General features: G+C 43.0%; 3 protein-coding genes across 4 annotated transcripts; all 3 read right to left on the bottom strand.

Annotated features, from left to right (window-relative positions):
* Positions 1-43: 43 nt before the first annotated feature.
* Positions 44-6051, bottom strand: LOC118299807 (dual specificity protein kinase CLK2-like). Of its 2 annotated transcripts, none has more exons than XM_035623844.2 (11): positions 5759-6051; positions 4111-4201; positions 3954-4020; positions 3754-3870; positions 3498-3664; positions 2566-2660; positions 1630-1759; positions 1452-1534; positions 1266-1345; positions 1090-1180; positions 44-1004 (listed from the first exon to the last, which is right to left on the bottom strand). In XM_035623844.2, exons 1-11 carry the CDS (start codon positions 5786-5788, stop codon positions 822-824), a joined length of 1134 nt encoding a protein of 377 aa, XP_035479737.1. In that variant the 5' UTR covers positions 5789-6051; the 3' UTR covers positions 44-821. The 2 variants fall into 2 exon arrangements, with proteins under 2 accessions (XP_035479737.1, XP_035479728.1); XM_035623835.2 differs by lacking the exon at positions 5759-6051 and adding an exon at positions 4904-5359.
* LOC118299772 (meiotic recombination protein REC8 homolog) lies at positions 6032-13949 on the bottom strand. Its single transcript, XM_047333735.1, has 17 exons — positions 13504-13949; positions 11923-11991; positions 11694-11836; positions 11540-11615; positions 11334-11454; positions 11121-11202; positions 10148-10215; positions 9967-10045; positions 9742-9874; positions 9455-9638; positions 9103-9292; positions 8310-8491; positions 8173-8215; positions 7570-7654; positions 7366-7458; positions 7158-7261; positions 6032-6168 (listed from the first exon to the last, which is right to left on the bottom strand). The coding sequence occupies exons 1-17, from the start codon at positions 13557-13559 to the stop codon at positions 6065-6067; spliced, it is 1812 nt and encodes a 603-aa protein (XP_047189691.1). The 5' UTR covers positions 13560-13949; the 3' UTR covers positions 6032-6064.
* Positions 13950-14072: 123 nt separating this feature from the next.
* Positions 14073-26222, bottom strand: setdb1b (SET domain bifurcated histone lysine methyltransferase 1b). The gene is made up of 25 exons (XM_035623762.2): positions 26090-26222; positions 24317-24520; positions 23341-23507; positions 23208-23251; positions 22305-22431; positions 22039-22209; positions 21661-21862; positions 21306-21379; positions 21016-21206; positions 20201-20330; positions 19729-20020; positions 19055-19168; positions 18610-18919; positions 18232-18493; positions 17899-17989; positions 17690-17806; positions 17373-17542; positions 17030-17272; positions 16744-16911; positions 16287-16417; positions 16135-16154; positions 15905-16023; positions 15516-15793; positions 15333-15421; positions 14073-14409 (listed from the first exon to the last, which is right to left on the bottom strand). Exons 1-25 carry the CDS (start codon positions 26104-26106, stop codon positions 14292-14294), a joined length of 3849 nt encoding a protein of 1282 aa, XP_035479655.2. The 5' UTR covers positions 26107-26222; the 3' UTR covers positions 14073-14291.
* Positions 26223-26518: the final 296 nt, after the last annotated feature.

The following is a 26518-nucleotide window of genomic DNA, read 5'->3' as shown; positions in this document are numbered from 1 at the left end:
CGGATGGACTGCACGCGCGATGAGGAGAGGAAACAAAAGCAAATAACAGAAGAAGTGAATTTATTAAATGACTACATGACCTAAGTCATCTCATAGAAAATGTTTTACAAAAACACAAGTTATTGCTATAAAGAGCATCAAAGTGAAATGACACCTCTTCAGCTTTTACTGTATATCTACATCCTCTAAATTTTAGAGATACGAGAACGTATATTTCACAGGTTTTTCTTTTGAAGCCTTATGAAGCAGACTTGGTTCGACTTCACGTGAGGATCCGTCTTTAAAAGACTGTAGACACTGATTTTGCCTGTTTTTACTACAGTTCATGTACATTTAGATCACAAGCAAATCATTTTGCAAACCATGCAAAATGGTTTGTATTTTAGATTTAGAAATTAATTTTCCCACTGTTGCAGGCATCCATTGGTTTCCACTCTTCACTGTGTGGTACAAACCTCCATTAGCAGGCTGATGAAACCCTATTCAGCAAAGGCCAAGTGTATGTTGTTGTTTTTCGAATGTTTTACGCAATTATAATGTGACACTGACAAGAGTTATTGTAAATAAAATATAAAAAGCTATACAAAGGGCTGGAAACTGTATAGAATTGATTTCAACATTTTTTTTTACGTCGCTTTGGACAAAAGTGTCTTTTCAATGAATGCAATGTAAACAGGCTTTCATCATTGTGCTTTCTTACTTTTTAGGCACAGTAAAGCACGACATGTTCAACATACAGTAACTGTATCTGCCTTGCTTTTCTTTTTTTTCATGTCCTGCCTCTAATTTGATAAGATGACTGAGGAGCGATCACTTTTCAGTCATCTGCTCCTATCACAGCTGTTCCTCCACACTTGACTCCTTCCCGGGCCTGCGAGGGGCAGGAGGAAGGGATGGCCCAGGGCAGAGGAAAGAGAAATGCGTTTTGAGGGCTCGTACTCCAGCATCCTCTCCAAGAGGTTGAAAAACTGGTGGTGTTCGACCCCATGTGACAACAAGTACTTCTGTAATAACATGAGAGAAGCGTGTTGATCAGGGGAGTTAACGCACTTTGCTGACGTGTAAAAGTTCACACGGGCCTCAGCTCACCCTCAGTGGTTTGCACTTGTCTTTCACGTAGCGTCCGGCCTTGGAGCACTCGTTCCAGTCTAGACGCCCACGCTGGAAGTACTTCTGCTTCCTTCAGGAAAAATTAAATGTTATCAGAGGGAGAAAAAACAAACGTGTTTGAGTGTGTTTGTGTGTGATTTGCAGCTTTGAGTGACCTGCTCCTTTGGATCATCCTCTGAGGAATTGGTCCCTGTATTCTCTCCATCATGGCAAGATGCTCCTTGTTGTCGTGTGTCTGTAAGTGAAAACAGATGTCAGCAAGAGGAAAATTCATCCTACTCTCAACAGGCTGCAACAAGTACAGACACACACACACACACACACGCACACACGCACGCGACCTGGAACAGTGTGAAGCCTTCGTAGTATTCGAACAGGATGCAGCCGATGCTCCAGACGTCACAAGGGTGACTCCATCCGAGCTCTGCGGGGAGGGGAGATGGATGGAACCTTATTACGGCTAAATAAACAATGTCAGCTTTCCGCTTAGTCTCTCCGCTCTGAATCAACTCCTCTTACCCATAATGACCTCTGGAGCTCGGTAGTGACGTGTAGAGATGACGGCAGAGTGGTGTTCGTGGTCAAAGGTGGCGCTGCCGAAGTCGACGAGCCGCACCGCGGTGTCGTTTATTCTCCTCTCGTTGCACTTCTGAGGGGAGACAGAGGGGGACACGGAAACGTCTCCAAGTTTGACCTCACTGAGAGGATCATCACGGTGTAGTCGTTATTTTAGTCGTCCTTCTGTCGTAATAATAATAATTTAATTTTCCTGTACCAAACAATCAGGGAACAGATGGCTAGGTAGCTACAATGAAGTCTCACAAGGCAATAAAAACAAACACCATCAGGGCTGCGTGTGGCGGGTGGAAGAAAGTGTAAAGCAAATGATTTGTCCATGTCAAACGTATAGGACTGACGGAGAGAAGCTGAGGAAGGAATGGAAGAAATATGGGATGGAAGTTTTGAATCTTGGGAATTTATAAAGCGTTGAGGAAGGAAAGTACAGATCTTTGTTTCGAGTTTTTTAAAAGAAGAGATTTTAGTTGGGTTTTGTTTTGGAGCTCTGGCCCACAATTCAGCATGGTGTGTGGCGGTGATGCACCTTAAATGCTTGGTGCCTCTGGCCATTAAACTAAAAGGTGAAGAAGAAGAAGAAGACGTTTGAACAATGTTATTAATTGCAATGATGGCCAAAACTGCAAAAAGAACCCCCACACCGATCATTTTCCCGCTGAGGTCAACAAACACAATCCACTGCTTGGGTGAATGCATGCGCCTGTTAAAGCCAACATGCGGGTGGTTCACAGGTTCTTCTGAGACAAATTTGCATCCAGATGGGCGACGTAAAAAGCGATCACCCTCTTCTCCCCTGCATTAATCCCTGCTTATGCAATATGCCCGTTTTCCTTTTCACCCCCAGAGGTCCCGGCCTTCGTGCCTGCAGCTGTTTCTAACCTTCTCAGTGTTGTACACGAGGGAGTAGTCGGAGTTGACAAAGAGGATGTTCTCGGGCTTCAGGTCGGTGTGAGTGAGCTTGTTGTCATGGAGAACTGCAGAGAGAGGGAGGGAGGAGGAGGAGGAAAAAGTAGATTTAGATTTATCAGGAGTTAGCCAACACCCTCCTCTGGTCAAAATTTTTGTTGGTTCAAAATATCACACATCCTGATAGATGTTGGGGGAAATTCAACGCGGATGCCATCCTGTCTGATGAAGCATTCACTCACTCATATCTGGGCCTAGTTTAAGATTGATGTATTCTAAGTGCATACAAAAATGTTCCATCCATTTTGATTATTTAACATAAACAAACTAATAAACAAATGGGCTTACAAATTTGAAACAAAGTGGATTTATAGATATACAAATCTGGCTATTGTGTATTTAAAACTAAATATTTTTGTGAGTGTTGGTTTCATTTAATAGAATACAATCCTTGATCTTTTTACTCGTCTGGACTCCGTGTGTTTGTTTACTCGATGAAATAGTGTACTGCTGCTGGGGACGGAATATTGATCTTTCACTGGTGATACTTCTGGTCTCTTTTTTAAAATTGTAAATCCCTCTGGCTTGAGGAACAGTGCAGCGAACATTAATCTGGCTGCTTGTCAATATCTCCATCATAAAAACATCAGCTGCACTGTGCGGTGAATTACAACTGATAAATAATGAAACAATAAAAATAAATAATTTAATTTGTGACTCGTACTGATGATTCATTGAGCTCTTCGTGACTGTGTAAAGTTAACACCTGTGTATAACAGGAGCACTTATCATCTTCAGGTAAGACACCTCTTTTCTTTCTTCTTTGGAACAACGGTGAATAATGTGCTCACTGTCATCACTGACAATGATCCAGGAGAAAAAGCCAAGTGGCACATTGGACTCACAGCTGACAGCGTGGAAGATCTGGTGGGCCATTTGTCGGATCTGGCTCATGGGATAAGGCAGGAAGCTGTTTGCTTTCAAAAAGTCAAAGGTGCTGAGAGACAGCAACTCGAAAGAGATGCACACATGGCCGTAGTAGTGAAACCAGTCCAGCATCTGCACACAGTGCCTGATGGGACAGAATTACAGAGATGAAATGAATGAAATAAAAGACGGAAACGTCATCTAATGAAAGGATCACAGTCACAAAGCACTCACTGCCTGTTGTGTGGATCTTTCTCACTGATCTTCTCCAGCACATTGATTTCCAGTTTGGCTGCTTCCCTGTACTTCTCCTGGTTCTTAATGATCTTCAGAGCAATTTGACTTCCTCTCCTACGTTTGAAAAATACCACATTTAAAACTGGTAAAAAAAAAAAAATCAAACATTTTAAATATTGACGCTGAAAACAAATTACCTGCCGTGGTCCAAGCATTGTACCACCTTCCCAAAAGTCCCCTCACCTAAAGTGTCGACGATCTCATCTGTAAGGCCGATTGAGGCGACAAAATGATATGAAGTTTTATTCATCTTTTTACTTCTACTTACTCTTCTTGAACTGAACGGACACCTACATCGGTCTACGAGGATGTCCCCGGTCTTGTAGATCAGGTGACCGTTTTCATTGTCCCTCCTGTCGTCGCCTGCGGCCTCACCGCTGCGCCGCTGCAAAACAAAGACAAACTCAAAAGTGTGACAGGTGGAGCGAAAGAGGACAAAAAGAAATCAGGGCAGAGACCAAGCTATTTCTGTCACCTTCATCACCGTCAAACTAAAAACAGGTTGGGTAACATTCTGACCGCTCGGCTTAAAAGGGCAAAGGTCAACAGCTGGACTTGGACTGGTGATGATTTTAAAACTTACAGATACACGCGCACACAGTGAAACAAACCTGCACTTCATTTCATGCGTGTCACCGGCACTGCAGTCCGTCTTAATGCTGCCACTGTTTCGAAGGAAACCTCTGAGATTGAGCTCATGCATTACAGTTGATCATAATGACAGGCACTTGTTTTTAAAAGGAGCCTAATAAGAAATGTCAAATGACTTCTGGCCTCTTTGGAGGAGCTGCAGCTCTATTTCCATCTACATTCTGAGACTGTTATTAATATCAGAAGCCCAGCATGTGGTGAGGAGACACTTACCGTGGGACACAAAATAGGCCACGCACTGGCCCACATGAACACAAACGGTCTGCGTGTGATTTGTTGTTTGAGGAACATAAATGAATAACAAAGTGCCCTCACATTTTTGACATTCAGGTCGAAAGTCAACGCATGACACAGAGGTGACAGGATGATTTGTGCAGAGAAGTACAGCAGGTACACAGCAGACGCATGCACAGAAAATGAAAATGGAGATACTCACAGAGAGGCAGAGGCAAAGACAGTCCAGAAAACCCTTGTACAGAGAATACAGCTTCGTCTTTCCCATCATGCCGAAGTGCAGAGCAACTCAGAGAAAGAGGATGGAGGGAGGTTTGAGTCAAGTGAAGGAGAGAGGCAGGCGAAGCAGCAGCGCAAAAAACTAGACTTTGAGGAATTGTGGGAGAAAAACAGGATGGGACAATACAACATAAAAGCAATGGCATAGGAAAGAACAAAAACTAGAGGACATGGAGTTGTGACAAAGTAAAAAATAGCCTGCAGTGTTGTCAACGGAAACTGGAAGCGAAGGAGAGACAACACTACACAGTCCAGCCTCAAAACCTCAAAGAAAAGTGAAAATCAAACACGGCAACAACAACAAAAAAGGGAACAAGACAGCCGAGGGACGAGACAAAAACAAGAAGCGACAGACAGAAAATGAGATGAGAAGACAGGAGGAGGGCGACGAGAGAGCGAGGGCTGAGACAGATGCTAATAATAAACTTTGGTCACAACCCCCCTGAGAGAGTCTTCAGAGGAGAATCAAGATGTGGTCGGGGGAGAGAGAGAGAGAGAGGGAGAGAGAGATGGGCGGATCCTGTTTCACTAAACGTACTTGCACCTCCTCACGTGTTGTGCCACACCTGCCCTGCCCGGCTCTGCGTGCTGCAGGTGCCTTTAGTTTCAATAAACTCAAAGCTTCTTTCTTCACAGACTCAAATGAGTAAAGCTTTTATTGTGTAGTTCATGGTCAGAGGCACACTCTGCCTGAACAGTCTCTTCTGTTCAGAACAACACAAGGTGAGCTCATTAAGAAATACATCAAATAACAATAAAAAACAGTTAAAATATTCACCTGAATGGTCAAAAAGCTGATACAGATCATTTGGCACGTTGGCAACGGGGAACAGTGATGTCAATTCATGCTGAGTTACCTTGGCAACGGGGAACAGTGATGTCAATTCATGCTGAGTTACCTTAAAAAAACTGTCTGCAAAATGTTTTTAAAATATAAATTATTTCAAACATCTAAACAAGATACAACCATAACAAAAACCTAGGGGAAATGGTCACTTTCAAAACATTTGACAATTTTGGCATCGACTCCAGAATTTTAAACATTGATAATGTCGGAACAAGAGGGCAGACTGTGCACTCGTCACTAGGTCAGACGCACGTCCTCGGAGTCGGGTCCAAGTGATGAGATCAAGATGTCGCCGTAAGGCTCCTGCTGCTCCGCGTGCACCTTCCTGGCCGATAGATTCTCTGCACACAAGACATACACACACACATATCAAGCTTCAAATAATCAATATCTAAAAAATAATCAATGTGACAAAAACTAACTTGGAAAAAAGAAATTGGGATGGCGACGTGTCAAAGAAATGCAGAAACTCAAAGCACTGTGTACATGAACATGAGCAATGTGTCAAATGTGTACATTTACACTTTGGTACTCCACTTGAGTACAATTTGGAGGTACTTGTCCATTATTCAAGCTACTTCATACCTCCACTCCACTTCATTTCGGAGGGAAATGTTGTACTTTTCTTCTTCACTACATGTGTTCACTACAATTTTTATACACGGATGCAGATTTAACACTATGGATAATATGACAAGCTTCTAAAATGCAACAAACCCTCCGACGTCTTACAAAACGCAGTGTGTAGTCAGGGTCAAATATCTACAGTCTGTAAATTCTCTCCTTCTATAAATGATCCAACATCTCACCAAAAATCAATGATGAAAGAAAATGACCAACAAAAAAAAATAGAAATGTGATTTTTCTCCTCGTTTATCTGGCGTCACTGTAAATAATGTTGTATTCAAAGTAGTTCAAACTAGTTCCAAATCAATAACATGCTGCTTAGACACTGGCTGCTTCAGTATAAATAGACTAATGACCCCATATATAATAATATATCAGTCCGAGGGACCAAACCAGTACTTTTACTTTAATACTTGAACTACATTTTACTGCTAATACTTATGTTCTTTTACCTAAGCAAGGTTTTTTTAGTGCATGACTTTTACATTGCTCTTTTGTTATGTTCATTTAAGATCTGAATACTTGTTCCCTCACTGTCACATTTAGTCATTTCAAAGACTTTTCCTAAACTGCAGACGGGATCTCTTCCCTCACTGACCACATACTGATTAAAAAGCATCCTCGGGTGCTGATGCTGTAACATTAACACAACTCCAACGTGAGTAATGAGACGGTTCGACGATAACTGAAACTGATGCTTTACCCAGGAGCCTCTGGAAAATGGCGCTGACAGTCTTGCGATGGACCTCTGGCGACAGAAGAGAGTGAAAAAGCACAGGTGCCGATTCATGCTCAGCCGGCAACAACCTAGAACACAAGCACAAAATTATTTTCTTATATCTCAACCCAATCAAAAGAATAAATTCTGAGTTTGTACTGGTTAATAACTATGTTGCATTCACTGTCATTACCCAGGAAACTCTGCTGCTGCTTCTCTGCCCAGAAACTCGTCCATCACCTCTGGGATGTCCTGCAGTGTGGAAACAGACCTGGACACAATGGACCTGCCCCCCCATCCCACCACCATCCACACACACATACACACACACACACAAATATATAAGCACGACTTACATATATTACATACACTTCACATATGTTTGTTTGTTACCCACCCATCTCTCTCCGATGTGTACAAGGGCGAAATCTCTCGAGACACCTCCCTTTGGTCAGAGCCCTCCAGTATCAGTGATCCCAGGCCTGGACACACACACACACACACACACACACACACACACACACACACACACACACACACACACACACACACACACACACACACACACACACACACACACACACACACACACACACACACACACACACACACACACACACACACACACACACACACACACACACACACACACACACACACACACACACACACACACACACACACACACACACACACACACACACACACACACACTTGGCACGTTGGCTTACACTCATTCCCTGGAGGCCTGCTATTTCCTTAAACCATAAGCGACACATGCCAAACCCCGACCTCTGACCTAAGCCTCACCCCTGTGAACGCACAAGCCACTGTAGCTTGCGCTGAATGCCGCTGCAGTGCAAAGGACAACAGCCCCAGTTGAACACAAACAAGCCACCTCGAGTCGACCAGTTCAAAAGTTTTGTCAAATTCGCCCCGTTTCCCGTGGCTCAAATTGTGAAATGTTATTGTATTAAAACGGCCTCATGGTTTTCTTTACCTGAAATATCAAACATTTCCGGTTCCACCAAATCTCTCTGGACCTGCAGTGACACACAGACACGTCGTTATTATTAATTTTGTGGGGAAAAAAAGCCTCAGAGATATCAACACAAATAAACCGACGCTCTTCCACACCTCTCTGGGGCCGAGCTCAAGTCTCTCCTCCTCTCTCTCCGCCGGCTCGACCATCTCACGCTCCCTTTCCTTTTCAGAGTCTGTGGACTCGGGCCCTCTCTCCCCGACCTGCAGGTCCGAGCCGGAGACAGGCGTGATATTCGCTGCCTGTTTCCATAGAAACTCCACCACTTCAGGCAAAACTGCAGGGGGAAAAAATAGCTTTGTGGTTTATTTTTTAAAAAGTCCCTTAAAAAAAAAAAAAAGGAAGAAAAGCAGCGGCTGCAGATGAGAAGTCTGAGGAAGAAGCAGAATTAAAGCTGACGTGTTTTACACTTTACATTAATAAATAATTATAACAATTTAGAGACATCGTCATCAATAAAAATCATAACACTGAGAAGATTAACAGAATATACTCCAGGAAGCTGTTGGATTGTTTTATGTCATCAAAAAAAAAATCTACCAAAGTGTTATTGATTTTTACCTGTAGCTGTTGTCTCTATTATCTGTCTCATGTTGTTTATCTACAACTGATTGTTATCATCACTCCTGGTCTCAGTCATGGTTGAATACAAGTTGTATGTATGAAATATATATTTAAATAATATATATTTAAATAAAAATTAAATCAAATGCAATTTGTGGTTGAATAGTAAAGTAGCAGCAAACAGCATTAAACTAACACTTGACCACATACATTGTGGCATTGAAGCAACTATCCCAACCATGGTTGTATTTAATGCAGACAATTACTTGGATGTTTTTTAGTTTAGACTGTAAACAAGCATTATTATGATTATGTGTTACTGACAGTTGCAGGGGTTGTTGAGGAGGTGAGCAGCAGAGAAACTCTTGACGGATGAAAACGGAGGCAGACGCCTGGTCTCGTACAGAGGGTTGTCGATCTGCTGCTGCAATGCCTCCTGGGAGATCTGCGTCTCCGGGTCGAAGAAGATCAGCTGCCTTTTCCTTCTCCTCTTCACCTCTGGAGGGGGCACTTCCTGGAAATGGGGGGTTACATTTGAATGAGTGTGGGTATAGTCTACATGTATGATAATAATGTACATGCAATGTATGATTTTAAAATCCTAAATAATGTCGTAATAGAGATTAATTAATGATTTACAAATGCTTCATTTCACGTAGAAGGCACAAATGAGTACCTCTAACTGCAGGCTCGGTCTCCCACGCTCACTTGCTACAGACGGCGGCGAGGGGAGGACGGGCACGGAGACGGGGGTGAGCTGGCCTGGAGGGGGTCCGGGGCTCCTCTCCACTGACCGACCAGGCTCTTCTTCCTCAGGCAACAAAACGGCCTCTTCATCAGGGAGAGTGGTGGGCTGTAATCTGACACAGAGGTGGAAACACAGTTAGTGAATCTGTGTGTGTGTGTGTGTGTGTGTGTGTGTGTGTGTTGATGTCCCCACATGCATGCGTCTGAATAATTTACTCAGTAGTGGGTCTTGTAAGCGCCCTTGCTCTCGCTCTCTCTCTCGCCATGCCTCTCTCTCTTCTTTCTCTTTCCAGGCCTCGCTCTCTTCCTCCCCTGTCCACCTCCCTCTCTTGCTCTCTTGGTGTGACCTCTTCTTAAGGAAAAAAAAAAACATAATTATCTCCCCTTCTTCCCTTTCGTCTCAAACATGGGCGAGAGGAGCACTTGGTTTTACCCACACACCTTCTGGAAAGTGATCTGTTTGGGCCAAGAGGAAGTCGAGAGTCTCCGGATGCTGATCGACAAGGTCCACACCCTCAAACTAGCATTGAGAAGAAAAAAGATGGATGCCAGTGAAGATCAGCAGGACATTTTAATACAAAAAATGAAAATATCTTCACGTGTGCTTCTTTGGCAACTGAACCTCTGCAGGGGGGATGGCGACAGGCTCCTGCTCTCTCAGAGTGATGGAGTCTGGAGATGCAGTGATGCCTGGGGAATCAAAAGAAAGAATGGATCACATTAATCAAAAGCCACTTTAAAAACACCTCACAGCTGCACGCTCCCGCAAAATCCGGCAGGAGAGGATACAACTAATCAAGCTGCAATTAAATTGCTCTCCTCTGCCGAGTGAAGCGCAGCTGCACAATGCATCCCGACACCGCGGCGTCGGCCTCGTTCCAATTAGGAGGATGTTGTTGACGGCAGCCTGCTCTGCCCCGTCCTGACCTACAGCAGCATCTCTCCGCCCGGCGTTCCTGCCGGGATCTGCACACAGTCTCCGAGCGCCATCTACCCCCTGTGACCTATTGGTATTTCTCTGCATATCACCGCACACAAGCCGACATGCTGCACGTCTATGGACACCTTTTATATGTCACTCTCATGTGATCTAATTAGAGGTGTCAAAGACGTAGACTGTGACTGTGACTTATGAATGTGTTCAGTGATTTTCAGTCATAAACAGAATTTTAATGGAAGAGGCACAGAAAAGATGGGGATCCCTTTTACATGCAAATAGCTTGTTTTGTATTGTATTTTTATATTTCTGACATTTTTCTGCTGTATTTGTGTGTATGAGTAGAGAAACAATATCTTGAGGCATTCTATAATATTTTGCGTCCACGTCATCTGTCTTGTATGTTTTGGGTTCCAAATTGACAAAAATATAAGTATATATATAAAGTTAGCCTCACAGCCATGTTTGTGTTTTGGAAAAGGACACGCCATGCATGTTTCATTTATATGTTCAATTTCATTTCACATTTTTTTCTTTTCAAGAGTCGTCTCAGTTATTTTTGCATCCACGGTTTGTTCTATTCTTTGCTGCTGCAATGACCCAGTGCCCTGAAGAGATGATTATTTTTACGTCATTACAGCACATCATGTCATCCTACCGCTTTCTTGTGCAGCAGCAGCAGTCGGCCTGGTTTGTTCAGGATGCTCAGGAGAGGCTCCTCTCAGATACTCCCAACCCATCTGAGAGACACACAACAGGAAAAGTAATTTATTCTAAATCCGTCCAATTATTTGTATGATTTTCAGATTTACCTCCATTTTCAAATGTTTGCTACACCATAATTTTCTTTCCTAATTTTGGTATTCGATACCTGTATCAGTGTGTTGGGACTCGGCATGGCCTCCTGCAGGCTCATCACACCGAAAAGAGGGTCCTGAGCTCCTTCTGTCTCCTCCAGGAGAGACAGGGCATCTGGGAGGACCAGAGCTTGTCTGAGAGAAAGGAACAATACACAGGAATTGAGTTTGCAATTCTAAAGACAGGAAAATGTGGTAAGTGTTGAGCACCTGTTCTCACCGGCTGTGGTCATCCATATCTATTTTCTGGGCCGTCCTCTGCTTCAGCAGCTGGGCCACGATGGTGTGAAGTTCCTCTAGAGGGAGGCAAAGTCAGAGTCAAGGACCAGCGCACTCAGCGGCTCTTTCCTCCAGCCTTGGAAGTCATTTCTTACCCAGCAGAATAGCACACTGGCGGTGGTAGACGATGATGACGCCATACTGGAGCTGGGAGGACAGGTAGAGGGAGAAGCGAGGTCGTGGCAGACCAGGTCGAGGCGGCGGGACCCGCTCCAGCACATAGTTCATGATGTCATCACTGTAACGGACATTAGCTTCATAGTGACTGGATGGATCATAGGTCAGTTGATTAGTAAAATGTGAAAATGAACTCAAATAACTGACCACGTGCTCTTGACGTTCACTTTTAGGAAATCCCTGCGGGGGACTCTGATGCCTTTTGTGGCAACCAGCCTGAAATGAGAACAGGAAATGGATTGGATCATGTTTCCTATTTCATTCATTAGGATACATGAACGTAAGGGGGATAAAGTAATCGAACCTTCAAACTCTAGTAGACGTTGATAAAACCTGCAACAGGTACTTGGTTGGCAGAAGTGCAGCTACAACCTCCAACACAAACCTCTCCTGTAGCCTCGAGTTAAACTGTGTCTGCAGCTCATTTATTGTTCGAGACAAAGAATGAATCTTTGACATCTGACATGGTTTGCAGAGCGGATCAACACCAGGCAACTACAGAAGCTCTCTGTGATAAACTAACATAAATGATCCCACTATGATTAGTCACAGTGGTGTTTCATCGCTGTGGTTACACTGAATGATTTGCTCTGTGAAGCATCTGTTTCCTGCACATCACTGATTTGATTCCTCATGTGATGGTGACAGTTTCAGCTAATACCAACTCATTTTTTTTTTAATGTTTAATATGGTTGCGCAACACAGGGTGTTCACTGTTAATGGGAAAAACAGTATTAAAGCCTATAGAATCTTGAAACATAATTAGATATAGGTGAATTTACTTTACTGATGATTATTTTAGGATGGACATAACTAAAGGAATGGCAATTATATATATTCTTATTTTTGTTTTAATAAAGCCTATAGCTGTTATGAATATATATATATATATATATATATATATATATATATATATATATATATATACTGCAGTTTAAATAAATATTAAACATATATACACACTTAAACATATACAGTACACATATATAAACTGCATATTTTAATGTCTCCTTATTTTTATGTTTCAATATTACCTGTAGCTGTTAGTAATATGTATGTATGTATGTGTATACACACACATTTTATATATATACAGCATAGTTTCAAGTGTCCTTTTTGTGTGTTTTAATATAGAATAAAAGTATTTTAGTTCTACACTGAGTGGGTTGTTCTTCTCTTTCATCGTGACGTGGCCCCCGACCTCCCCCTCGTCTCAAAGATGTTGCGTTTCCTCGTCAGGACTTCAAAGTGTCGGACTCGTTGTTTCGTCTCCAGTGTTTGTGTTGTTGTGGGTGTCTTTGCTACTGACGCACCTGCACCCGACTCCGTTCTCCTCCCTCTTTAATACACGTCTGTGTCCCTGTGTAAAGTGTCTTTAACAAGGTGCAGAATCTGGGCTTCAATGTGGAGTAATGTTGCTACGAATCATAAAGATTCACAGGGGAGGTGAAAAACATATAGAGTCTGGATTCATCGGACAGTTATAAAGTCAAGAGCAACATCTCTTTAATCTAAATGAGTGAAACAGGTTTAACATCCCACGGCGCTTCTCAATTTGCATTTACATTTATTATAAAGTTGTTAAACCTCTTATTTTAAAGTAAACTGACGGATCAATCAGTGACGAGCTGGACAAACACAGTGACAGACAGAGGCTTACACACAGCTGAGGGTATTATAATAACTGTACATAAACTTTTAACAGTCAGACATTTGATGCGTACTCACCAGATCGTAGAGAAACATCCGGTATGATGCTTTAAAACTGTGGGGTAGTAAAACATGTTCAGTCAAGGTTTCAGAAAGTCAGTACAATGAGCTGATCAAGCCTGACAACTTCCTGGGATGAGTCTTTAAAAAAATCTGAGCTGGTTTGGTCCACTGAGCGACAGATGTCACGTTATTTATTCTTTTTTTTGTTTTTGTTTGGGACGAACTGATTGGCCAGTCCCGCCGACAGAGACCGGGAAATAAAATAACATCTTGACTGTCGCGAAGAAATGGGTTGTACAGGTTGTGAAGCTTATACAAGAGAATAGAAAGTATAATAGACATAATCTGAACAATGAGTGACAAAAAAAACAACCTGTAAGTAAGTCAATATAATAGTATTTCTCCCCAGTCATCTAGTTAAACAGAACATTTGTATTACAATAAAACATTATTATTATATTCTAACTATCTCTGCGGTTTATGACTTAATGATGCATTTTTAAAAGTTAGACTGGGAGTTTTTTTTTCGTCATTATCTTTCCTTTTTTATGGCCTGCTGTTTCACAAAAGAGCAGAAGCTTTGGTTCACTGAAGAAAACTGCATTTTATTCAGGAGTAAACAAACACGTCATTGGTAGATTGAGAGGAATCTGGACGCATGATCGTGTAAAAATGAAGGCAAAAAAACAACAACAGGTATATCAGGTTTAAAAACAGCAACATGAGCAACATGAAGTTACAGTGTTGAAGAGGAAACTGTGAGTTTCCTACAGATGCGGCAGTGAAGTCCACGTGGAGTTAGATCACAGCAGCCGTCCTCTGCACTCAGTGGATCCACAGCAGCAGAGCAGCACTTTACCCTCCACACTGCCCACCTCATAGTTATAGTCCCAGGTCAGTTCTGTGCCGGCCCGGATCCGCCTACACAGGGGAAACGCAGACAAGGGGAGTCAGCGCAGGACAAGAGCTCTGACTATATGAGCAATCAGCCAACAGAGTTCAGTAATTAATGCATTAATGAATCCTGGCCCTGGAGAGGCTGATGGCTGGGTTTACTTAGATACTACAGGAGGTCAAATAAATGGTGATGACAGATGTTTCATGAACCAGCACATGGCTGTTTATCTGTAGATTAATAAGCTGTGAGCATCAGCAGGTACGTGTTCGATCCCCTGCTCCTCCTTCAGTTGCTTCTTAGGCGAGAGACTTGCAGGATTTCTCGCTCGCTGCCATTGGTGCATATAAACAGATAAATGAGATCTTTCAGATAAGAGTGTGATGTACATCCAGTCCCTTTACATGACTTGTTAAATCAATACAAACATTATTTTACTGTAAAACAATAAGAGAATTTACCATTCCTATAAAACACAAGACAAGCTCCAAACGTGATACAGTAGTGCCACCCTAAGGTCACGTCCACGTCACAGCATTACACAAAAATAAGTAAATAAAAACTGTAGGTCTCTCATTCTCTTCAATGGTACCAGAGTTTGTGTGCAGGAGGTATTGACAAAAATAAATTGAGCATCCAAATGGTCAAGAGGTTAGGTGGAACCTGGCTCAACTTTTACTGCAACATAAACAATCTACACTCTGCACAATCCTGGTAGAAGGATTGAATGGAGAAATTGATGATGACAATCGTCATGACGGAAGATAAAATGATTCCTGCACAAGAACTCTCAGCACTTGTTAAATCTTTCTCAGCAGTGATTTACATTTTTTTCTCAACCTGAGACGATGCAGCCCAAAACCCCAGTGAAGCTTAGCATCAATCGCCAGAGGATAAAAAACGACATCAAAGGATCTGTGACAAATCAAAATTTGTATCAAAAACTCACTTGCTGGCAAAGAACGCCACCCATGGGAATCGCAAATCATGCGTGTCCACAAACACATTCTGGACAAAAAGGTTTGGACTACAGCTGTGCTGTAATACAGAGAAGAGACACATTTGACAGTGAGTGATACAAACACATGGGATTTAAATGGCATCAGATAGTTTTAGTGAAATTGATCCTTACGTTGAGGTAACGCCCGAGGTTTCCTTCCAACTTGGCATCAATGATGTAGCAAGACTCTTCACCGTCAAAGAACTGACGGGTGTTTCTGGGAGCGTTTTCCCCGCCTCCTCCGGTCTGTCCCTTCTGCCCCGTCTTTCCTCCATGGCCCCCCGTCTTTCCTCCATGGCCCCCCGGCCCTCCCCCGCCTCCAGGTGCACCTGTTTTTACCATCATACCATGGCTGGTCTTCAGGGCGAAGCCCCGCGTAGATTTAACTGCTACCTGCTTCTTCGTCACACCTGAGCCAGAGCAGCAGCAACGTGAGCAAGAAGGAAAAGAATGGAAGGTCAAAACGGGCAACACAATGTGGTCATTGTGATCACAGTATTTGTCCTTTCTCTTCTCTTTACCTGGAGTTACTTTTTCTCTCTCTTTGTTTTCATCAGATCCCGAGCTGATGGTCTGAACATCGTCACTGTCAGAGAGAGTCGTCACGTCCTGCTTCTTCCCTGTTTCTGGCTTCACGTGACTGCAAGAAACACAAAATAATCTTACAGTGAGCCATAGCTGATAGAATTGATCACTGAATTGCAGAATTATTTTAAAATTAAATACATTTCCAAGACCAAGATCAACACACCTCTTGCCGTCTCCGGATTCCTTTGATGAGAAACAGAAGACGAAGAAGGGTTATCTATCATTATCGAGACAATCATGTTTACCACCTAACCTTTTACAAAGGATCACATACATGAGAACATTTATTCTTCCTTTATCCTCGCCCTCACTCACCCTCTTCAGGCCCTGGCTCGTCAGCCAGGAAGCCACTTTGCTTTTCCCCGTCTCCTCTGGCATGAACGGTGGCTTCTGGTCATCGGTTCCCTTGACCGACGCACTCAATCCATCTTTACTGTCTTGACTCCCTGGGGCAGGAAACAGAGAGGCGAGTGTGAGAAGACAAAACAGATATTTCTTCCAAATCCAAATCCAACGTTTTCTCTGAAATTGGACAGGTGCATGTGAGAAAGACACACTGACGGTCATTAACTCAATCTAAATCTAAAGTATATATTATTTGTCCTGGTCCATCCCTGTTCTGCTGGGATGTACTCAGGTAAAGGAAAAGGCTTTTATCTTCAACAAACACACCTTTGGTCACATAGGATCTTGAAGAATTCAGATCTTCCTTTTAGACACTTCTAAATAAAGGCTGTGAGCGTTGTGAGAGTTGAAAAGTGAGCCTGCTCACCTTCCTTGTTGCCCTTGACCTGACCACGCGTTGTGTAACTCCTCCACACAGAGCTGGAGCTGTAGTAGTTGTCCTTTACAAACGTGTCGTCTGAACTGTCACTTTCGTCTTCACTCTTCGAGTCTTTGTCGTCGTCGTCGTCATTGCTGTCTCCCGATGAGCTTTGGGCTGTGAAAAAACAAAACTTATGTAAAAAGAATCATGTGGAGAATGAAGAAGATAACATATCAGCTGGGGTCAAGAAAGCAAATACCACCGAAATCTGCCTGTGTCTTGTATCTCTCACCTGTGGATTTGGACTCGCCCTTCCTGGCAGGTCGGCCCACAATGTTGGACGATACCAACGCAGATGGTTGGATTTTTATCCTGGAAACGTCCACGCCGCTTCCCTCGCTGTCAGAACAATGAGCCTCGCTCTCATAGCCCTCCTTGAAGTTTTCCACACTCTCTATATGATCCAGATTAGCAAAATACTCGTCACCCATTTCTAGACCTTCTTTGTCTGCAAAGTCGTCCGTCAAGATTTTACCTAGTAATCGGGGGGGGAAGGGGGAGAGAGGAATAAGTCACTTTGCAATCACGTGACTCCCTAAAGAAAACATTTATTTAAGTTTGTTCCCGTTCGTCACCAGCATATATGCAGACAAACGAGCCCTTGGCCACGTCGTCCAGACAGCGGATGCCCCAGCCTTTGTTCTGGGTCTTGAAGAGCTGGAGACGCACCTGGAGGCCATGCTGAACAAGCCTGTTAGTGCACATCTGAGAACAACACTTGCACCGCTTATTACACTCGTAGATCCTGAGAGAGAAGAAGAGATAAAGACCAAATAAGCTTGTTACATTCAACAGTGAATATGTTGTGATGCGGGGTGAGAGTGAGTGGGTCTTCCTGTAGAGTGCACCACAAGTGGGAAGTATGTTCAGTATGTGTGTACAAATGTCTGACCCTGTGGGCAGGCACTCCTCCAATCGTTTGTGCAGAAAACCAGCGTTTTGGTTGATCTGTGCCCCTGGTGTACAGCCTGTCGCCTGAAGGGTCAGCTGGTGGCAAGAGCATTTAGACCTGAAGTAAAGAGACAAAGATAGGACTTGAAAATCTCCAGGAAGAAATCTTTTTTTTTTTTAAATGAGGTGCAGCTGAGGAGCTTCACTGACTTGTCTCGACAGCCGTCAGTGCATTCACACCCAACCAGGAAGTCTGCACTGGTGTTGATATACACTCCATCCTCTGGAATACGTTCTTTACCTTGGAGGGAGGACACAGATATAGATAAGCCCCTCAGGAGTCATTAACCCTACTGTAATTTCTGAAAAGAGGAGTGGGCAATTAGCATATGTATGGGGAAGTAATAATTTGTGATTTTTTTATTCATTTTTTTCTATTACTTATTGTAGCAAACTGTGGAAAGATAAAAAAAATACAGGGTATAATCCCAGCACAGGCCCAAATGAACCTCTCCTTTATCATCTTTTCACTGTGATCCTTACTGTAGTCTACTTTAGGAGGCGGAGTGGAATCGATCTCATTGACGCAGGAAAGTGGGATGTCCTCCTTTCCACCAGTGATGTCTGGAATGTAATAGAACGGCCTCTGTGGTTGGAAGGGACGGTCCACAAGTACGTAGGGGTCTAAACAGAACATCTCTAAGAATATAAAGTCACAGCGCGTCTGGAAGAGGTACTGCTGGATCTCTGCCATGTTTCGCAGACAGAGTCCACATGGAGCCTTGTAAATAACATGGAATGACATCTGAAAAAAAGAAGTAAGTTGTGCAATTTAGTTTTACAGTTTTTGATCTAATGTTAAAGGGAAATTAAATAAAAGCAATATAAACACATATATATTGTCTTGCTGTGCATGTTTACCTTGCGGTTGACTTTGCGTCGACCTGTCATGCGTCTGAAGTCATACAGTAAAGGTGTTAGGAGGGGGTTCTTTCCTCTGTGCACGTCAGCCTTTGCAGGTCGGACACGATTTAGACAGGCGGGCTGACATGTGTGAGCCATGTAGAAGATGCGGTCCGTTGGGGCACGATAGGAAGGCTGATGTGGGATCGTGGCCATCGCGTGGGTAATGGGAGTGGGAGGGGGGACGGGAGGCAGAGATGGCACTTGTCTCTGATACGATTGTGTGAAGGTGGGTGTAGGAGTGTTTGGAGCATTCAAAGTTCTTCCGCTATGGATCAACAAACCAAAGACAAAGAGAGACCAGTTACATTTAAAATCATCACATCTAAGGGATCACATTCTACAGCTTTTTTCCCTTTTCACAAGCAGCAGGTTTTTAGGTCAAACTATATGGTGAACTCACCCAGGCAGGTTGCTGGGACTGGGAGAAAGAGACTGCATGACTATGGAGGCATGTGTGCCTCCCACCCCAGGGACAAATGGAGATGTGCTCTTCTTTGCCATCTGATGTTTATTACTTGGGGACAGCGAGGAGAGAAACAGACACTCAGTCAATATCAGAAATATCCACTTACTTCCTATCAAGTCCAATCTTTCCATCAAAAGAGCACCAATGTAATGTGTAGTAAGAAAGCTGTTGTTTATGCCCGCTGACACTTGACCGTGATTCTCCCCTAATTTCTACAGAGCCCCTTTGCATAAACTCATGTTTTTTCATTTCTTGGTTTTTAATTATCAGCAGAATTTGGTGGGCCTAAAAAAAAAGAGGGAGTGAATCGTGTACTTAAATTCATCAGGTTACCAGAAACTTGACTCCAAATGAATGCAAATATTATTCAAAAAGTTCAACATAACTTTTGATAGTGTTTTGCTAAAAGCATCCGTTGATGCAGGTTTACATGTAAGTGGGTGTTGAATTAAAACTCATTAAGTCTGATGAAATTCAACATTCTTCAACATAGTAGGCAGCAAGTAAAAGTGTAAATTCTTCCTCAGCTTCAGCTTTTTCCCCCAAAGTAAGCACCTTTAAAAAATAGTACCAATAGTAATGTCAGCTATCCAGTAAGCATCACTCACTCGACACGTGGTGCAGGAAGTGCGGGCTGAAGGGTTTGTTGGGGCTGAAGGGTTTGTTGGTGTTGTTGGGGCTGAAGGGGTTGTTGGAGTTGTTGGAGTTGTTGGGGCTGTTGAGGCTGTTGAGGCTGTGGGGGCTGTGAGGGCTGTGAGGGTTGCGGACGCGGTGGATGTTGTTGAAGTTGGGGTGTCTGTGAGGGCTGACTCGGTGTGGCCTGTGGCGTTTTGACGGGAGAGGCTCCAACTTGTCCATCACTGGTGTATTGTACCACTGGGCCTTTACTCCTCAGTGCTCCTAGAATTGGACGAGAATAAATAAAGTGAGAATTAAATGACTGAAATGTGGTATTAAAAGAAAGTGCATCTTAAGATTTCCCACAGCATTTCATAGAAGCTGCAATGGGACTCTCTCACACAAAATGACACTGATGCGAAAGTGAAACCAAACAGTAGAGTAGCACGTTGTGTACATTACCCATGTTGGGTCGTGACCTCTGCTGTCCAGCCAGCTTCTTCTCCTGATTGTTGGCCGTGGTCATCTTCAGGTTGAACATTGGCTCCAACCTGGTGGAGCCTCTATAGATCAACTCACTCCTCTTATCGTCCTGATCAAACAACACAACACAAGAAGTTAATTCTCTGTCAACTGCCAGAAGTCAACTTTTATCCAATACATTTATTTAACAAGGCAATCAGAGAGGGCAGACCCCAATTCAAATAAATTTGCATGTGGCATTTAGCAAATTGCAAAAAAAAATTAATGACGTCATGATCAAGTTCGCAGCAGATTTTATTCCAATAACTCATAGGGCTGAGAAAAATTCTGGAAGCGATTTCCCAAGTTATGTTCATTCAAAATAGTTTCAAGAAAAGTGGCACTGTGACCTTGACATTTGACCTTTAGGTGAAGTGTGGTATATGACCTCTGAATTGGCTGTAGTTTTGATGTATGGTCAAGTGGTTGATATGCATTTTTGATAGAAAGGTCAACCGTGATGAAAATGTGTGAACGTTGAACTCAAAAGAATGACAACGTGGGTCATATCAGATAAGAAACACACAAAAAGCCTTTCAATAAGCTTCTCAACACTACCGGCCCCACGTCGATACAACCAGTGGATCATATATTCTGGGGGTATTTGGCCCTTGTGACCCAAAATGTATTCGCCTGCAGACAATCCATCCATATTAACTAGTACATAAAGTGTCATAAAGATACGTCGACCCGTTCATGAGTTATAGTCTAATGTGGTCAATGCATTTTTTCCCTGTATTCCGATACAGACATACCAAGAAGAGGATCTTGACCAAGCTGCCATCGACTTCCTCCACTTTGCTCTTCCACCAGGTTCCCTCCCACTCCGTCTTGATGATCTGGTTGACCTTTAAAAGCACCATGGGCCTGCTGGGATAGGCAGTAATGTATTCCTCGATGAAGTCTCGACACGATGCATCCTCTATGTCTTCCCAAGTACGCTTCACTGTGAAAACAAGATAAAGCATTAACACAAAATTTAGTCAACTGCTGCAAATTGGTAGAATTCAATGGGCTTGAGGTATTATATTAAGTGAGCACTCACAAGGTCGGCAGACAGGGTGAAGATCAGTTAGTCTCACGTATAAAGCATAGCCATCATCAAAGAATATGAGATACCTGTGAAAGACAAACAAAGACACATCAGCTGAGGCCTGACAACAATTAGCTTGTCAGAGACATTTGCAAACACTGCATACTTGAATTACATACTTTGTCCATCAGTGAAATGTCTCCTTTTTAAGTGTAATCACAATTCTTATCAACAAAATTTAAGGGATCAAAATGTTTTTGCTGTGCATTGTATACTAAAATAAATAAGGGCATATGTATAGTTGATTTATCGGCTGTTTTCCTTACTCTCAAATATTGATATTGGCCTTCTTCGTCTCCTCACCCACCTCATGCGGTTTTTAGCGTTGGGCATCTCTGCTACTATTCCAGCATAGAGCCATACCAGGCTGCCATCCTTGTACTTGCCGACTACACGGGCTCCGACATAGAGACTCTCCAGAGTGGGATTATAGTCGAAAGCCACATGATTTCCCGACAGCAGACTCTTTCCTTTATCAAACTTCACTTTATACTTGAATATACCGTTTCCTGAATATGGATAGAGGATGAGTAGTTTCAGAGATAGAGCAGAACAGGAAAGATTTGAGCATCAACTACATACAGTTCATACAAAGAAAAACAATCTTGCTTCATATTGAATGTTCAACATCACTTTAAAGTCCTTAAAGAAGATAAAAGAGCAGGTTAATGTTCTGGTCACACACCAACAGGGGTGATGGTCACGAGGGTGCCTCTGTGCCACGTCTTGGTGCGTTTCTTTCCCAGGATGGTCATCCCGACTCGCAGCTCATCCTCTACCAGGTTTGGGTTGGGCTGGCATATGGACTGAGATGGAGCCTGTGATACAAACACTGCTGGCATTGAACCCTGAATACCTGGAGGGTAGATAAATGCACACACACTTTTACTTTTAAATATATAATACTTCCAAGCAGGAAGATACATCTTATGATCTTTAAGGCATGCTCACCTGACTGGAATGGAGGCTGTCCTGGAGATCGGAGCAAAGAAACACCCGGCGAAGGCTTGTGGGCCATGTTGACCAACTTCTGCACCTGCTGAGAGGTTTTCTGAAGAGCTGCAGACGCCTCATTTAACTGGTAAAATAAATACACAAGACACATCATCTTCATCACCGTTTCACCTTCATAGATGCATAATGCCAGCCACATAATAAATGGTTTCCCCTGTAAGCATTTCATAAATGGAGCATTGGACTTTTGAACTGTGGAGCTCAAGCTGTTCGTAAATTTTGGTTTTTGGTTAAGGGCCGATGATTAAAGAGTTTAGCAATCATAGCAAACATTTTCAACATTAAATATGAATAATTAGAGTTTATAAATTATATATGTAGACAAATTCATTTATGGGCAAAATATGTTGATATGTTGAAAACGCCTTGATATATATTGATATATATAGAAGATAAAACCTTATAGTAATGAAATAAATTTTAAAAATCATGAATAAATGTATATTAATATGTTGGCAATGCCCGAATCTGTACTCATATGTACAGCAGGAGTTAACAAATAATATAGTCATATGCAGGAAAAGGTCTTATATATATGCGGATTAAGCGGCAGATCCAGGAATTTTTTTATTTTTCATTTCTTCAACATTGTGAGATAGTGTTTTTTTGACATATTTGCAGATTTCCCAAGGAATGATGCTTTGATCTTGATGAAAAAAACAGGCCCATTTAGGAGACTGATATCTATGAATGTGTACAATTTTTGTTGCAGATCCAAATACAAATATGTATCACAAACACAGATATACATGTGATTTCATAAGGGGACAGTTTGGCCTTGGCAGAAGCATCCGCTGAGAACATACAGATCAATATAATAAAGTTTTCTATTATTCTCACCACTGGATCTTTGACAGGAGTGACAGGAGTCTTTGGAGGAACCACTGAAACATTGTGAAGAACAGAAAATGAAATGAATATAAAGTAGCAATAAATGACAGAACTGTTCTCGTATGGAAAACACATGACTTACAACAGCCAACGGCAATGACATCATCATCGTCGTCGTCATCTATTTCGATGACCTCGGAGGACAACAGCCCTCCTCCACCCCCCTCGTCCTCTGAGCTGCTCTCCCGGTAAACGAGACCATTCTTGCGATAGGTTGCCTTCACCAGCTTCTCACATTCCAACACGGACCTGAGGACGAGTGCGGAGGAACAATGTCAGCCTGCAACACTTACTGTACAACCAGGGCTGCGCCAGTCTGCTCCAATGGATCTGTATGTATAATCAAAAAACCTGATTGCATGTTACCTTCCATAAAAATAACATCTGTCAGTTTCATGCAGTGAGCTTTACAAGTTAAGGAGGGAACGAGTGTTGGATCTGTATAGACCCATACACACACACACACACACACATAACACCCACAATGTCCTTATCTGTTATTTGTTATTTTAATTACCAGAAAGATGGTGTAATTGTGTGCAGAGCTGCAGCTAACAATTATTTTACATCGATCATCAATTAATCACTTTGTACAAACTTCAATTCAATCATGTTAAAAATAAGCAATCGATGAGCCTTAGCAGACGCTAAGAATTGTAAAAAAAGTTTAAAAATAATCGTTTTCTCAATCAAATGTAAGAAAACTGTGAAGAATGTGATTACCACAGTAAGAAAAGATTAGCTTTATAAAAAGGCGATGGCTTCAAATGTCGTGTTTTGTCTGACCAACAGTCCATTACCCTTTGTTGTTCCTTTTTCACAGCTCATCAATTCTGAAACTAGTGGCAAATTAATGATTTGACAGTTGATCAATTGATTCATCTCGTAATTCTTGCAGCCTCATGAAACACATGGTTGCTATGCTAGGAACGACCAACATATAAATGAATAAATAAATAATAAACACTTGCACAAAGATACTTTCTAGGCTCATATTTTGGCTGTAGACATTTATGGGCTAAAAACACACTCAAATAAACAGATTCATTCTTACTCACCCTTTGGCATCGTTGAGAAGTACCTCCGTGATCGCCTCCTCCTTCTCTTTCTGCTCCACCCATTCTTTCAGCTCCGTCAGATGAGCCTTTTTCTTCTGCACGATCTCGCTCTTCTCCACGGCTTCTTCGATCCACTTCTTCAGCTCCTCCAGAGAAACGCCCAGTTCTTCCTCCAGGCTGGGGTCCCAACCCGCCACCTCCATCCTGAGGAGAAACAGACAGAGAGGGGACACGTGAACATCGTTTTTTAAACATCTACACAGAGATCTTGACGGGGGAAGGATGTTGTATAAAAAACGTTATAACATTTAGGCGACATCTGCTAGTGAAAGATTCTTTAATGTGAGTATTGACTATTTTTCTCTCCTCGGGCTGTGGTAAATTTAATGTCTTTGGAAACTGAGCGTTGGCCACTTGAGTATTAATGACAGAGAAATCTTAACAAGATCTATGATTGAGTTTTCTTTTCAAGGAGTTTTTTCTGACTGAGAATCTGTGCCTGGCTGCACGACACTGAAACACGATTCATTGTTTTACACGTTACTTCGATTGTGTGGATTCTGCAAACAGGTCGCACCGTACCACCTCGCCTAGCAACCACCCAGTTTATCTCATGGATTTTCTTGAAATATGAATGTATTAAATTCATGGGCCCTTAGAAATACAACAGCTCTACTCCAAATACTTCCAACGACATGCAGAATGGGGATTAAGCTAACTGAAGACAAATTGTCCATAGGTGTGTGAAACCAGGGGCAGGCACAAAAAAAACATCCTCGCTCACATTTACACCTACTGGCAATTTAGAGTGTCCTCTCCCCTGTCTTTGGACTGTGGGAATGAGCTGAGGAAAAGGCCACGCAGACACTGGGAGAGCAGAGAGAGGAGTCGATCCCAGATCCTTGTTGCTGTGAGGTGACAGTGCTAACCACTGTCCCACCGTGAACAATGACCTCGGTGAATTCTTTCATCACACGACTTCATCTTCAGACCAGGCTTGACGGACTGCACCGTCCAGTGTGCGGCTCCCTCCGTCGCTGGGATGCAAGTTGAAGGGCTCGAAATAGTGTTTCTGAAAACAGCTGTATTTCACCAGAGAAAAAGTATTTCTGGCGATGCACACACCCAGCGTCACCTCGAGACTCACAAACAAACATGAATCAATGTGTGATCGTGTGTCGTTCGTGTCCAACTGTGCACGTTTCCAGAGGCTCGTCACGCCACAGAGCATCTCACCTGTGGCGGAGGAACTGGCTCCCTGCACCCGGCGAAGCCGAGCTGCAGGATGATGACCTGCCCCCGCGAGAGGGCTGACAAATGAATACAAACTATCGCTCTCTCTCTGTGTCCATCAGGCCGAAGCACGTAATAAGTATTGTGAAGCTGTAGAGCTGCGGTCAGAGTATGAATTAGAAAATAACCTGCTACTTAGCACAACAAAGGGCAGCATGGAAACCAATATCACATGAGATCACCTTGATAACTACTCGACTGATTGGGTAACTGCCGACCGGACCCACCACGGCGTCACTGGCAGTGTAACGAGACACATGCAGGGCGAACAGGGGAAACTAAAACAAAAACAAACCGACGTGTGGTACTAGTGAGGGCTGGCGAGCATGTTAGCCTAGCATTAGCATGGAGCATGTCTCCTCTACCGACTGGCTGATGTGGGCGTCTGGAAAACAAACCCCAGTCGTCCGGAGTTCCTCTCGAGGACACATCGCCTGTTACAACTATAGACATGATTCAGCGGCAGCGCGCATCACTCACCCCTCGCCGCTCTCCATCCCGTCTGCTCGAAAACATCCAGTTAGCTAGCAAATGCTAGCTATCCTTGGAGGCGCACGCATTGTGAAACTAGGGCATTCGAAGTGGGCGGTGTTAGGTGGCGCTAATGGGTTTCGAGAGCGACTCGAAGCTCCGCCCAGCGGAGTTAGAAGGAGTTTGAAAAACGTTCCGCTGCGCTTTTGAATTACTCGGCATTACGATAACAGCGCGCAAAAACTGATTTCACAATATACACTGACATATAGAGAAATACAGACAAAATGAACTAATAATAAATAATAAACTAAATGTAATGTATTTAGCCACTTACTTTCATATTGACATAATTAGGAAACTTCCTGCTCCCGTTAAGATTGAACTGTCACTCACTCGATCTCAGCAGGAGTGCAACGTTTAATCAAGCTGCACTTC

Source organism: Scophthalmus maximus, chromosome 1 (genome assembly GCF_022379125.1).
Source record: "Scophthalmus maximus strain ysfricsl-2021 chromosome 1, ASM2237912v1, whole genome shotgun sequence".
Taxonomy (NCBI): domain Eukaryota; kingdom Metazoa; phylum Chordata; class Actinopteri; order Pleuronectiformes; family Scophthalmidae; genus Scophthalmus; species Scophthalmus maximus.
Note: the sequence above shows the minus strand (reverse complement) of the source record. Positions and strands in the feature narration are given on the sequence as shown.

Coding starts and splice junctions, on each gene's coding strand:
- setdb1b (XM_035623762.2), bottom strand. Junction 22,210..22,304: donor ACAGCCTCCATTCCAGTCAG/GTGAGCATGCCT, acceptor TCTACCCTCCAG/GTATTCAGGGTTCAATGCCA. Junction 16,912..17,029: donor GGGCGAGTCCAAATCCACAG/GTGAGAGATACA, acceptor GTTTTTTCACAG/CCCAAAGCTCATCGGGAGAC.
- LOC118299807 (XM_035623835.2), bottom strand. CDS start 4,972: ATGATGGGAAAGACGAAGCTGTATTCTCTGTACAAGGGTTTTCTGGAC. Junction 3,871..3,953: donor CAATGCTTGGACCACGGCAG/GTAATTTGTTTT, acceptor TTTCAAACGTAG/GAGAGGAAGTCAAATTGCTC. Junction 1,760..2,565: donor TCGTGTACAACACTGAGAAG/GTTAGAAACAGC, acceptor GTCTCCCCTCAG/AAGTGCAACGAGAGGAGAAT.
- LOC118299772 (XM_047333735.1), bottom strand. CDS start 13,559: ATGTTTTACTACCCCACAGTTTTAAAGCATCATACCGGATGTTTCTCT. Junction 11,455..11,539: donor GATATGGATGACCACAGCCG/GTGAGAACAGGT, acceptor CCTTTCTCTCAG/ACAAGCTCTGGTCCTCCCAG. Junction 7,655..8,172: donor GGAAATGTTTGATATTTCAG/GTAAAGAAAACC, acceptor GTGTGTGTCCAG/GCCTGGGATCACTGATACTG.